Source organism: Tupaia chinensis, unplaced genomic scaffold (genome assembly GCF_000334495.1).
Source record: "Tupaia chinensis unplaced genomic scaffold, TupChi_1.0 Scaffold000101_1, whole genome shotgun sequence".
Taxonomy (NCBI): Eukaryota; Metazoa; Chordata; class Mammalia; order Scandentia; family Tupaiidae; genus Tupaia; species Tupaia belangeri.
Genome location: NW_006159565.1, coordinates 1,041,454 through 1,054,370, shown reverse-complemented (window position 1 = coordinate 1,054,370; position 12,917 = coordinate 1,041,454). Strand labels below are relative to the sequence as shown.

General features: G+C 44.6%; 1 protein-coding gene across 1 annotated transcript in view; it reads right to left on the bottom strand.

The window, feature by feature from the left end:
• SDK1 (sidekick cell adhesion molecule 1) overlaps positions 1 to 12,917 on the bottom strand; it is a 731,734-nt gene that overhangs the window by 11,897 nt on the left and 706,920 nt on the right. Inside the window, exons 42-45 of the mRNA XM_006143594.1 lie at positions 12,093 to 12,257; positions 8,847 to 8,984; positions 4,895 to 5,015; positions 635 to 764 (exon numbers count right to left, since the gene is read on the bottom strand). Of these exons, the coding sequence (XP_006143656.1) occupies positions 635 to 764; positions 4,895 to 5,015; positions 8,847 to 8,984; positions 12,093 to 12,257 (554 nt within the window). The remainder of the gene's footprint in view (positions 1 to 634; positions 765 to 4,894; positions 5,016 to 8,846; positions 8,985 to 12,092; positions 12,258 to 12,917) is intronic.

The following is a 12,917-nucleotide window of genomic DNA, read 5'->3' as shown; positions in this document are numbered from 1 at the left end:
GATCTTGGGCACATACGCACATGCACCTGGCGTGAGTTTAAGTCACTGGGTCTGGGACGCGAACCGCGGTTGACTACATGGGAGTCCAGCAACACAGCCATTACGCTGACTGCTGGTCCCACTTCTGCATTTATTTCTGAAAGCAAAACAGAGAGACCGTGCTTCCAGGTCAAAAGTCAACTTTCAGCTAGTTTCATACCAGTCACCTCCAGGACTAAATGAGATGAAGCATGTAAAAGCAACCAGCTTGCAGGTGCATGGCTTGTCAGATGTCCACTCCACATCTACACTCTGGTCTGTGGGGTGCCGCTTTCAGAGCATGCCAGCATTGTCTATCTCTTCCTCTAGCTCCCACATTCTAAGAACTGAAATCTGCTCCTCCATGAACCAGCTTGGAGCCTCTGTTCTGCTCAAGACTGTGTGGGAGGTGCTGACGGACTCCAAGTAGACCATGGGTCTAAACTCGGGGGTCTTCACATATTTCCCTCATCTGTAAAGTGGAGGCATTTGTCACTGGCTCTGCTACTTCACGAGATGTTGAGAGAATCAAGTGAGATAAGACATCTTGAGTAAGCAGAGGTTCATTACAAAAGTAGGGAATGGTGGTTCTGCCCCAAAAAAGCACTGTACTGACCTCGGACTCTGACGCATCCACCGATTTCTCCTGGAGGTTCACACTTTCCGTAAGCACGGCACCATTGTATTTGTTGCAAATGTCTTCATCTGAGTAGTGCAGACCACCAGGGCTCGGCCGTGGTGGAGACCTAGGATGAAATTGAATGCTCAAAGTTACTTCCTGGGCAAAAGGTACCATCCCTGGAGGTCTCCTACCCTGCCATCTGGCTTTTATCCTATGGAAATAATAGGAAATTCACAGCCTTGGATACCACTACAACAACTATTGCAAGCAAGGATGAATACGAGCTATCTGATGATTCAACAGCATCCACTTCTTGGGTGCCTAATATCAGGGCACTATGCTAGGACTGAGGGTGGGCTAGTCTGCCTGGAGGAGGGGCCAGGGAGATACTCACATCCAAGAGCAGCTAAGGTTGAGCACAGCAGGAGCTTCAGGGTACTTGGCATATGCATGCTTGCAGGGGAGAGGAGTGTATGAGAAGGGATGAGGACAAGGTTACAAAGGATAGGTCTCATCTGCCAAGATGAGAAGTGTGAATTGTATCCCACCCGGGAGAGAATTAAGGAATTTTACACCAGCCCAGTCTCCTGCTCTGGTGGAATGTGGAGGCTTGCTTGAACATTAGCTCCTTGTGGTAAGCAGAATTCATAGGAGGCCCCATTACTGCCTCCCATCATCCCTTCCTCTTCAGTTTGGGTGGGTTCTGTGATGTGCTTCTAACCAGTGAAATGTGGTGATGGGGAGGGGCATCACAGCCTTGCTAGGGATATTTGAGAGGGTGAGGGGCTGTCACTTCCATCATTCCCATGAGCATAAGATGTCCATCTTTTCTGACTGCAGACAGAGACATTCTTGCTGGCCTTGCAAAAGCAAATGGCATATTGTGAATGGCCTCTGGAGAGGCCCAGGGCAGAGGACCATAAACAGCCTCCAGCTGACAGCTAGAAAGAAGCCAGGGTTCTCAGTCATGTGGTCAAAAGGAAATACATCCTGCCAATAGCCTGAATTGGCTTGGAAGAGGGTTCTGGTACAGTCGAGCCTCCAGGTGAGAATACGGCTCAAATGACACCTAGATTATAGCTATGTGAGACCCTGAGCAAAGAACCCAGCTAAGATGGGCCCAGACTCCTACCCCCATAAAAATCAAGAGATAATAAATGTATGTAAGCTGTTAAATTTGTGGTCATTTGCCATTTAGCGATAGAAAACAAGTAACACTCTTCAGCTTCCAACTTCCTGGTGATTATCATCTTGTAGCTGAGTGAAAGCTCAGCTTCTGTTTTTCAGTTGGAGAAATTAGAAATTAGGGAGGAAAATCCAAGAAAAAACAGTTTAATTTTTCAATCAGGCATGATGAGCACTTCTTACCCTGTAAGGATGTGCAGAGATTTGTTAGTGAGAGAGGCCCATGGTCAACTGGATAGGCAGCTGGCCCTACCTGTGCACTCAGGGTTCTTCCTCAGGTCTACACCCTCCAGCAGCTCAGGTCAAACCTTCGCTCATGCTGTGAGGGTAGAGAGCTGGGTGGTGGCTATAGATGAAAAGTCCTTTCATCTCCTAATAGGAAAAATGATGCTCAGTGACCCAAGCAAGGAACTGAACAGAGAACCCATTGGAAAGATGAATAAGGATAAAGACCTCTGGTCTAGGGTATCAGGACTGCCCTTCTAGGGGGTGTCTTATGCTTCAGTTATTCCAGGAAAATCCAAGTGAAGATTCAAACTTTTTCTCCCCGTATCAAAGATAATTTATTTTGGGAAAGATTCCATTTGTCATCTAACCATTTGGGTCAATTTTTAATCTAAGGAGATACAATGGTGCTTTCCCCACAAAGAAATTTGAACCATACCATATGGAATAAAGAGATATAAACCAGCCATGTTCTTATTTTAGAGATATGTTAGAGGACCCAAGCCTCATAAAACCCTGTTCACACTGAAGGCTTCAGGCCTCCCTGGAACCTCTGACAAATATTCCATTCCTTCCCCCCCAAGAGTCCTTTCTGTCTATCACATTTGGGGTTCTATTGCTAGGACTAAAAAGGTGAGAGTATATTTAAAAACCTGAGAAAGGGCCACTTTTCCTTTCTGTCTTGATTTTATTCCTTTCTGTCTTGATTTTATTCCTTTCTGTCTTTGTTTTATTTCCTTCACTCCCAGCAGGCACAGGGTGGTTTGCACCTGACCCCGTCAGGAAGTTCAGCATCTTGACAGAAGCCAGTTGACTGAGGTGAATGAACCAAACCAAATAAGTCCCCTTTTTCACAGGAAATGTGCAATTGTGGACAGCTGAGCTGAGGACTTCCAGCTTGCCTTAGACCACCCAGAAGTCGGCACCTGTGTTCCCAATGGCTGGCTAAGTGATAAGACCATGCTGAGAGACATGACTTTAGGGTTTTAGAGAAAAACACTTGAGAATCTTTGAGGGTAAAATGCCCATGGCCCACAGGACTGTGTCCACCACCTTCCTGAATCTGACCCAGGAGGACTCCCTCAGCACTATAAGTTCATGAGATGAGATGGGCTCATGGAACCTTAGAGATAGGAGGAGCCAGAAGACTTACCTTCTTTGGTCTTCCCCCTAACCCTATACACATCTCCATAGTTCCCAAAGCTGCTAAAATACTTCCTAGTCTGGGAAAGGCTCATAGCTCCTCCAGTGCCCAAGAGCTCTTCTTTAGAAATGACTTCCTTAGAATGTGCCAATTCCACCTCCTTTTAACAGTGTGTAATCATTGATTGCAGGATCGTCCCCTGGAGCCACACTTAGCCTTTGGTTCTGTTGATACCAGATGGCTCTATTTTCCTGCTTTGGGGGGGGGGGGGCTCGGAAAAGCTCTTTGTGGCTGAGATTCTCCAACTTCACCATATAATGATTTTTTTTTTCCCCCCTAGGGAGCAGACAGATTTAACAAACTGAACTATTGTCTATTCTTGAGCAATGTGTTTCAAAGCTGTATCTCCTCTCAAAAGACACGGAAGAGATACTTGTAGCAAGGGAGCAGAGCATGTAATATTTAAAAATCCTCCGTAATTTTGGCCTTAGTCTTGAAATTATATGTGACTGCTCTTTTGTGTTTCAACTACACAACAGGAAAAAACTTGTTCTCAGTAGACAGAAATAAAATGAAAAAGATGACCAGACATCGCTACTAACTTCCTGTCTTAAGGGAAGTACTTCCTGTCTTAAGCAAAGTAACTTGGATGAATGGAGCCTGCTCTGCTTTGCACTGGCCACTTGGCGGTGCTGGCGAGGGTAAGCTGCAGGTAGAAGACCCATCTGGGTTATCTGCCTCCCCGAAGAGTGAGGAGCCTCAGTTAGTTCTGGGCCTCAGCACCATTTGATGATCTGAGATTCCCAAACTCAGGTGGAAACAGGCAATCTCTGAGTACTGCTTGACACTACATTGTACACACAATGAAGGAACTAAGACTTTTGTTCTGCTTGTGTCTTGATAGTTGGTAATTACCATGTCCTTGCAATTAAAAGTAGATCCAAGCCCAATCTGGCCCAGTGAGAAGAGAATGGGCACCTCTAATGCTGGTGGCCCCTGGCAGAACCTTGAGCTACTGATATTCCAGGTAAAGCAACCTCAGATGTTTTGTTTTTATTCTATGCAACTCTCAAGACCCTCTCCAATCCTGGCCCTTCCTATTGGTCAAGGATGCTCAGATCAGAAAATGGTGCTCTACAAATCAAAAGGCAAATCAAGGTTATCTACTCTTCTCTTTGGGAATCCTCACTTCCTGGTGAGATTAACAAAAGGGCAAAAAGGTAGGAGGTTTTAGTGGTGAAAATCATTCTTGTCTGCATTCATGTCCATAAATGAAATGACAATCTATATTGTCACAGGAAGACTTTGGAATACATCATAAAATAGTAAAAATAACAACTCTCCCTTTTGAGGAGATGAGATCAAGCCTGCTACAGCTAAGGTGATGGCTATTTAAACTAGGAATTCAGCAGATCAAGGTGCCTGGCCAGTAGACACAGACAGCTGGCTTGATAGCTGTTGGGTATCCTACATCACTTCCCACATACCTGAAATTGAGCCCTCTTTTCACCTGCCCATCCTAGATTCAGATAGCTGCCCCTGAAAGTTAGAATCATGCCTGTTGGGGAGTGACATTTTGCTTTCTGAGAGCACACAGTGAGATTCAGTGGGACTGGGTGGGGCACATCTCTGACAGGCACATAGCCCTGGCTGACTCACTGCACAGACACAGTACTAGGCTGTAGCTGCCACTTCCCTACCTAGTTCCATTCTTCTTTGAGAAAGTGTTCTTGACATTGAGGTGGCGGCTGTTGAGTTCCAATGCTGCAAATCCTCCATTATCCAGGGTCACGGTCTCCTCCATATTGGAGATGCTCTTACCTAAACCCAGATCAAGGAAGCAAGCACAGAAGTTTTATTACTGTGTCCCTTGCAGTGAGACGGAACCAGTTAGTCAACGACAGGAGTTCCTGAGTTCCTCTGCTGGCTAGAAACCCAGAGCTGCAAACCTGCATCAGCTTGCAAGGCAGTGAGAGCTGAGCTGGGGAGAAAAGCTATATATTGATTACAATGTTGGAACAAAATGACAAAATTAGCATTTCACTGTTTTTTTTGCCTGATGCCGAACTACAAGTATTTTGCCAATATTTTATGGAAATGTACTAGAATGTGGAAACTTTTAAAGTGAGGAAATTAAATATTTAACACATTTCAAAATAAAAAGATTCATAATCACATAACAAAGCAGGAAGTAAAAAGTAAATTTACAGGGGCTTGTCAGCTAAAAAAAGGTACAGGGTTTCCTTTCAAGATGATAAAAATTTTTCTTAAATTGATTGTGGTAAAAGTTACAAGTATCTTATATGGGACCAGCAGTTGGTGTAATGGTTATGTTGTTGGACTCCCATGTAGTCAACAGCGGTTCGAGTCTTGGACCTGGTGGCTTAAACTCACGCTGGGCATGTGTGTGTGCGTGCCCAAGATCCCAAGAGGAGAATGGAGGAAAAGGGATTGCAGTGTGGCCACCCCTTCTGGGGGTGATTTCTCGCTTTCTGTCTCTCTCTCTCTTTCTGGTGAGTGCACACACCCTATAGCAAAAACCTCTCAAAAAAAAAAAAAAACACAAAAAAACAAAAACAAAAACAAAAAACAAAGAGTTGCAAGTGTGTGTGAATTAACCATTGACTTGTATGCTTTCAATTTACATTGGGTTGTTGGGAAAGTGATGATGCATTTTTGCATAGAAAAACAGAAAAATACATCATGACTTTCCTGACAACCTAATAGAAATATATATCAAAACACATTTTAAAATATACTAGATCGGGGCCAGCAGGTGGCGTGGTGGTTAAGGTGCTGGATATTCCCACATGGCTGACCATGGTTCAAGTCCTGGACCTGATGGCTTCCTTTCTCACTTTCCCTCTCTCTGTGTGTCTCTCTCTAGTCAAATTAAAAATAAATAAATGAATAAATAAAATTTAAGAAAAAAAGAGTTTCCACTAAAAAATCTACTAGATAAAATGAACAAAAATTATTAATGGGGTCAGTTGTTGGCACAACAGTAATACAATGTTCTGGGATGGTGGATTCACATGGGAAGGTCTTGGGTTCATGGCCTGAGGCCTCTCTATACATGCTGGGCACATGCACGTGTGCTTGAAATCCAGTCTAGCTGAGGCTGGGGGTTAATTGTGGTGTGAAAACTCTATTGGGGGTTGAGGATGCCCCCATTTCTTGAGAAAGAAAGATACTTCTAAAAAATTATAACTTATAAAAAAATAAAGTTAGAGAAACCAAACAACATTAAAAGAAATTCAAATGACCTCTCATCTTGTTCATCAGGAAAGCTCAAGTCTTCACAGTTGTCCCCAAGCTCGGCCTGGTCTATACCCCCCATCTCACCTGACCTCAGAGTCTCTCTCTCACCCCAGTCCTCATGCTGGCTCATACTGAGCATGCTCATCTCTCAGGCTTTCCTACTAAGTGGTCTTCAGTCATCAAGTGTCTCAGATTCTCCCAGCTTACTTGTCCCTTCCTATAGATCTTAGCTCAAATGTCTTAAGATCAGAGAGATCTTTCTAGACCAACCAGAGCAATCCCTTTGCTCCTGCTTTCTTCACTCCCAGCATAACCTACAGTTTTCACCCTGCAGTGTTTCTCCCCATGGTACTCACTGCCACCTAGGAACTTGTCACACATACTTATCTGCTTGTTTCTGTCTTTTCACTTTCCTTCTAGACTCTAAGCTCTTTGAGGCATGGACTTTATCTACCAAGCTCCTTACTGTCTTGCTAACTTCTAAGACAATGCCTAAACTTCCACATCAGGGGCTTATTAGGTATTTAAGTGTGATGCCATTTCTAAATCTGAAGAAGTCCCTCTTTGTTGGGGAATCCAGCACTCCTTCATCTCATCTTAATGCTTTATTTGTTTATAATAGAAAAAGCAAATAGAACACAAAGAAGCAAATGAAAGGTGAACTTGCTTGTGAGTGGGGATTTGGGTTGGTTGGAGGTGAGCAGGTGAAAATCAGTATCAAAAAGGAATTCAGAGGAGGATAGGAGGATAAGGTAGTACATGCAAAGAGGGTGTAGAATGATGCTGCAATAGCAAAGGTTTAAATTCTGCATGTCTCTTGGGCAGGACGGTAGACATTCTGATAGACAAGTATATATTTTTTTCCTAGGCTTCAATTATGATGTTAAATTAATACTCCAGGGTGAGGCTGAGTATCGGAAGCTGCAGGTCAGATCTGTCTTTTCAAGTCTGTTTTCCAGATGGAGAAGGAGAGTGAAAAGCAGAAAGATTTTCTATGTGCCAGACGTAGGATTCTGTAATAGCATTAACTCAGTAAAATGACATGCCATTCATACATTGTAAATCCCACGGGAGTAAAATCTGATTTACGAACACTTGTTAGAAGTGAATTTATACAGAAAAAAAAATAAATCCTTTCTTTGAGGGATGAATTACTTAACTTTACAAAAGCAAATGGTGAGGCATTTAGGTGCTTGGTTTTATTAACCCTTTCAGCACAAGGATGGAGAGTCTTGATGAGTCATTCCAGAGGGCTAAGGTGACTGGATTCCTCTTTAAGAATGCCTTATCAGGGACACACCTTTCTCAAATGGATAGGTGGAAGAACCTCCAGGGATGGAGCTAGGCTCAGAAAGTGCTCCAGCTTGGCCGGTATGGTGATATCAGAACTATCCACATTCTTGGGTTCAGCTATAGATTTGGTGAATGGTGATCAGGATTAAAACAGGCCATGCTCTAAAGCTCAGTTATGTCATGGTAATGCAAAGAAGAATCTCACTGGAAATTATGAGAAGTTTTTAAAAACTGAAGATAATAAAATGCAGAAAGAACAATGATTTTTGAGTGTGCAGCATAATGTTTCCTTATTATGTGTGGAACTACCAACCACACTGAGGTAAGAATATATTCAGCACCTGGAAGGCTCGCTGATACACCTTTCTGGTTTATTCCTCTCCACAAGGAGGTAACCACAATGCTACTTTCTAGAAACATCCATTCATTTTGGTCGTTCCTGATCTTCCTATAAATGGTGTCACTGTGTGCTCTCTTGTGGCTGTCTTCACCCCATGCCCATTGTTTTCTCTGATGATGGCAGTTCATTCAATGACAACCATTTATTGATTAAGTGCCTACTCAATGACAGGTATAGCACTTGTGCTGGGAATATGATAGTGAGCAAGTCCTCAAAGGGCCAGATCAGGACCGTGGGACATGAGGCAAGGTACAAGCTCAAGTACATGAGAAGGATTGCCCCTGGAGAGGTTTCTTTAACACTCCATAAGCCACACCTATATATTTGAGATGTGTCCCAGTTTACTGTTTCCATAATTCTGCATAGTGCAATATTTAATCTCTTTTGATGCTTTATACATTCAAATAGTATCTTAAAAATACTATTGCATTTGAGCAATGGCACAAAAGAGGAAAGAGGCTCAGAGAGGCCAAATGATAAACACCTTCTCTAAGACATAGAGATCTAGCGCTCTTGCATTGCTGTGACTTGCTGCCTCCGAAAGAAAATCTCTTGCACCTGTTTTATTACCTACAAGAAAATGAAATGGAAAAGCGGGTGCTGACATGGTAAATCCAGGAGAGAAAAACTGTCAACATTTTAGCACCAGGGTGCCCAGGGCACTTCGGGAAATGGGAAGATGAGGGCAGACATCGTACCTGTGCTGCAGTTCTTGTATTTTTTATTCTGTCCATGCAAGACCAGGGCAAATACCACTAGCAGGATGATGATCAGGCTCGAGAGGGCCATCACCAGGAGGAACCACCATTCCTCATAGAACGGGGCTTCTACTTGAGCTGAAGAAAAGACACAAACACACAATGACATTCTACAGAAACTTCAGATATTGTCATTTCCCATGAGCCATAATGGTGGGGTTCTTAGGGAGGATAGAGAAGGACATGATGAGAGTTGTGGGGAAGATAGAGCCACTGCCAAGTCTGGCTTTACATGGGCTATCTGCTCTCCTTGTGGGACTGGCCCAGGCTCCAGCCGTTCCTTGGCAGGCCTTAGGAAAGAAGCAATAGCAATTTCTACCTTTCCTATGAAATCAGGCCCAGAGATCCTCTGTCCCCCAGATGACTTCTGACCCCAGAGACTTTTCTATCCTTGCTCTTGTGGTGACCTTGCTCATCAAAATAACTCTTTGTGCTTATTTTCCCCTGTTTTCATCTGCTTCAAAATATTGTCTGGGTTAAAGTAAGAAACATACCATGCTCGGACACCCTCTCCTAACTCAATGCCATGACCTCTCCCAAACAGCTCCAAGAGGCCTCGCCTTCTCCTTTACCACCGTGTGTCTGTGTCTCTGCTACCTACCATAATCCAACTGTGTTGCCCCTGTCTGGTTCAAATCTGTTCTGACATTGCTACCAGAGAGATCTTTCTGAAATGGAAATAATTCATCCTCTTCTAAAATTATTTTAGTTATTCCCGGTTAGCTACAGGGTAAAGTCTGAGCCCACAAAGCCCTCACAGCCCACCCGCTGCTTATGCTGAGCCCTGGGTCCCATCTGTCCCTGAATGAAACTCTGGTCGCAGGTACTAACTGGGTGTATTTATCTGTCTGCCAATTGGCCTCCTCCACTAAATCATGAGCCCCTACAGGCTGGGGCTGTGTTTTATTTATTTATTTATTTTTATTTCTTGCCTCCAGCAAAACTGAGCTGAACTACTGGTTCTATCTTTAGATTTCTTTTTTTTTTTTGGAGAGGTTTTCACTATAGGGCGCGTGTGCTCGCCAGACAGAAAGTGAAAAATCACCCCCCCAAAAAATCCCCCCCCCAGGAGGGATGGCCACGCCGCAATCCCTTCTCCTCCATTCTCCTCTCAGGATCTTGGGCACGCATGCACACGCACCCGGTGTGAGTTTTAAGCCACCGGGTCCGGGATGCGAACCGTGGTCGACTATGTGGGAGTCCAGCGACATAGCCATTATGCTAACTGCTGGTCCCATCTATCTTTAGATATGTTTTTCGAGAAGAAATTTCATTTAACATTTAAAAGCTGTTTTGAAGGATACTCTCTTCCTTATGTTTTATTCTGTATGAACAAAAAGCTGGGATATTGTTTTCTGTGGGTGCTGGATGCACCTGGAGATCCGCTCAGTGCCCTCCATGTGCCTCTCCCCAGGGGAGCTAGTTCTGAGGCATGGGGAACCCAGGAACATGGAGCCTTCCATGGGTAAAGCCCAAGGTTTGCTTCTAGCTGCCAAAACCCACAGAAAACACATCTGCCTTAAGTTCAAAATCTCATTGGATGGATAAGGAGTGTGTGTACACTGGGAATAAAGAGGGGGGATTGGCTTTGGATAATGTAACACCACAGGGTTTCTTAGGAGATAGCAGTATTTTGGATCCAAACGATATAGGCAGGCTTTCAGGCTGGGCATTAAATACTGCATAAAACAAGTCCAACAAATCCCAACCAACCACCCATAAGTGGCCCAGAGTGGGCCTGGCTCTGGTGCCTGGCAGGACAGAAAGGCCTTGGCTGTTGAGCAGGATGCTCACGCTAGGGCAGCATACTCCTGTACTGCCTGGCAGGTGACAGTCGCTGGCTTCACTGAAGGATGTTATACGCTGACTGCAGTCCAGCTGGCAGCCAAGCCAGCATTTGAATGCGGTGGAATTTCGGAGAAATCTTTGAGCCACAATGCCCCTTGAGGGAGGGTGAGGGAGTGTATTCTGTGTAAGGAACTGAATTTTGCCACCAGCTCTGAGTTGGAATTGCTTTATATCAACCTTTCACACCTAAAGCACATGAGACAAATCTTGAATCTCCAAATTAGAGTGAGGGGTGCTGGAGATTTCTTATTCATTTTACCTACTTTGGGCTTTGTTTAAATGTTTCATACTAGAAACTAAGGAGATGAGATACTTTGATTTTTCTAAATCTTACTTCTGAAAATTTTGGGGTGGTCCTTGGGCCCCTTCCTTGCAGCCCCATCTCATTGAGCAGCCCTGTAATCTGAAGGTACTCCTAGACCAGGCGTACAAGGCTTAGGGTCTCTGAGCCTGCCCACAGATCCTATCCTTTCTCCAAACTCTGACAAAGAGAGAGGATGCAGGCTATTTTCAAGGCAAACAAACACATCATAGCTTAGGCAAATCTAAATGCAAGGGAAATGAAACCTATTTTTCTTGTTTATAAGGTAGAGAAATAATGAAGCTGACCTTCGCTTTGCTCAGTTTGTCATGGATTCTGGCCTAGACTCTGCCCGTCACCTCCCAAACTCCTTTCTGCCCCTACTTGCTCCTGCCAAGTTCTTCTTCTCAAATACCCTCATGTCATACTCACCTAGCTCACCCTTCACTTAAACCCCCAGAACTCTAGCTCAAAAATGTGGGTGTGCATCACAATCACTGCAGAGTTAAAAAAAAAATAGTGATACCTACTCGAATCACTGTCCAGGGCTTGGGACCAGTGGGAGTGTATTATTATTATTATTATTATTATTATTTTAATGTTCCCAAGGGACCTGAGTCTTCACAATCACACAGGCCCCCTGGCCTGCTAGTCCTAATCAACCTTGACACCCCTCCCCAACCTGGGCTCTCCATGTGACCAGGACTTTGTCTCTGATACTCTCCTGGAGAATACAATGGCCCAGCCTGACCCCTTAGCTTCTGGGATCAGATGTCAGGGCGGTGACAGTCTGGAGCTTGGGGTCCTGCCAGTGCTGGCATCATGGGGCTGTTGGGCAGGGAGCTACCCAGCAGGATAGGTGGTGTTGGGAGGTGCCTTTCTCTTCACCTGCATTTTCTCTAGGCAGGCACTTGAGAGTCCTAAAGAAATATGGTGTGTATCCTCTTTCTTTTCACCAATGCTTCCATTTCATCCCCCATGCCCTCAGGAGATAAAAGACCTTTGCCCCTAAGATTTCCCCTGTAAAAGACTCCTACCTGATACTGCTGTGGAGGGGCTGCTGGGCTCTCCGTAGCCCACCTCATTTATAGCCACCACTCGGAACTCATAGGTCACTCCTTGGCGGAGCTTATCCAGGCTGACGGTGCAGGATGTGGCACTCTGGGGGATGTCTTTCACAAACATGTCCCACAAGCCTTCATCTGCAAGAGGGACAATGAAGCAAGAGCAGAGGTCAAGTTGACTTTTTCCCCAGATATGAACCTCATGCACTCAGACACCCTGCCTGCCCAGCTGGCCAGTCCACAACTGCCCTAGAGAGCACATCTGACTTCAGTGACAGAGGCTGGTGTGGGTCATATGGGGAAGTGGTCATTTCTTGCACATTCTCCTCCCCTCTATCATATTCCTATCTGATTCCTGGCTCTCCCTTCTGCTTTTTGACTTCACGGCCATCCCCAAATCCACACAAATTGCCATCCTCAAGTTGGAGCAGCATTTCAGAGTGGCCTCAGCCTTATGCCTTCCCTAAGAGCAGTTAGTTTTTAAATCTGTGTTCAGGTGCTACAAGTATAAGTATTCATTTACAAAATTAGAGTAAAGGGCCAGTCTGTGGCATGGAGACTAAAGTAGCTGGGTCCTATATGACCAACTGCATGATTCGTATTCCTGACCCAGCATTTTGAGAAACATGCTGGGTTCATGTGTGTGCATGTCCAAAATCCCAAAAAGAGGGAGAGATGGAGGAGAAGGGATTGTAGCATGATCATCACTCACCAGGAGTTCCTTCTCATTTTCCCCCTCTCTCTGTCTCTCTCTCATAGTACATGCACCCTCTGGGAAATTTAAAAAATAGATTAAAT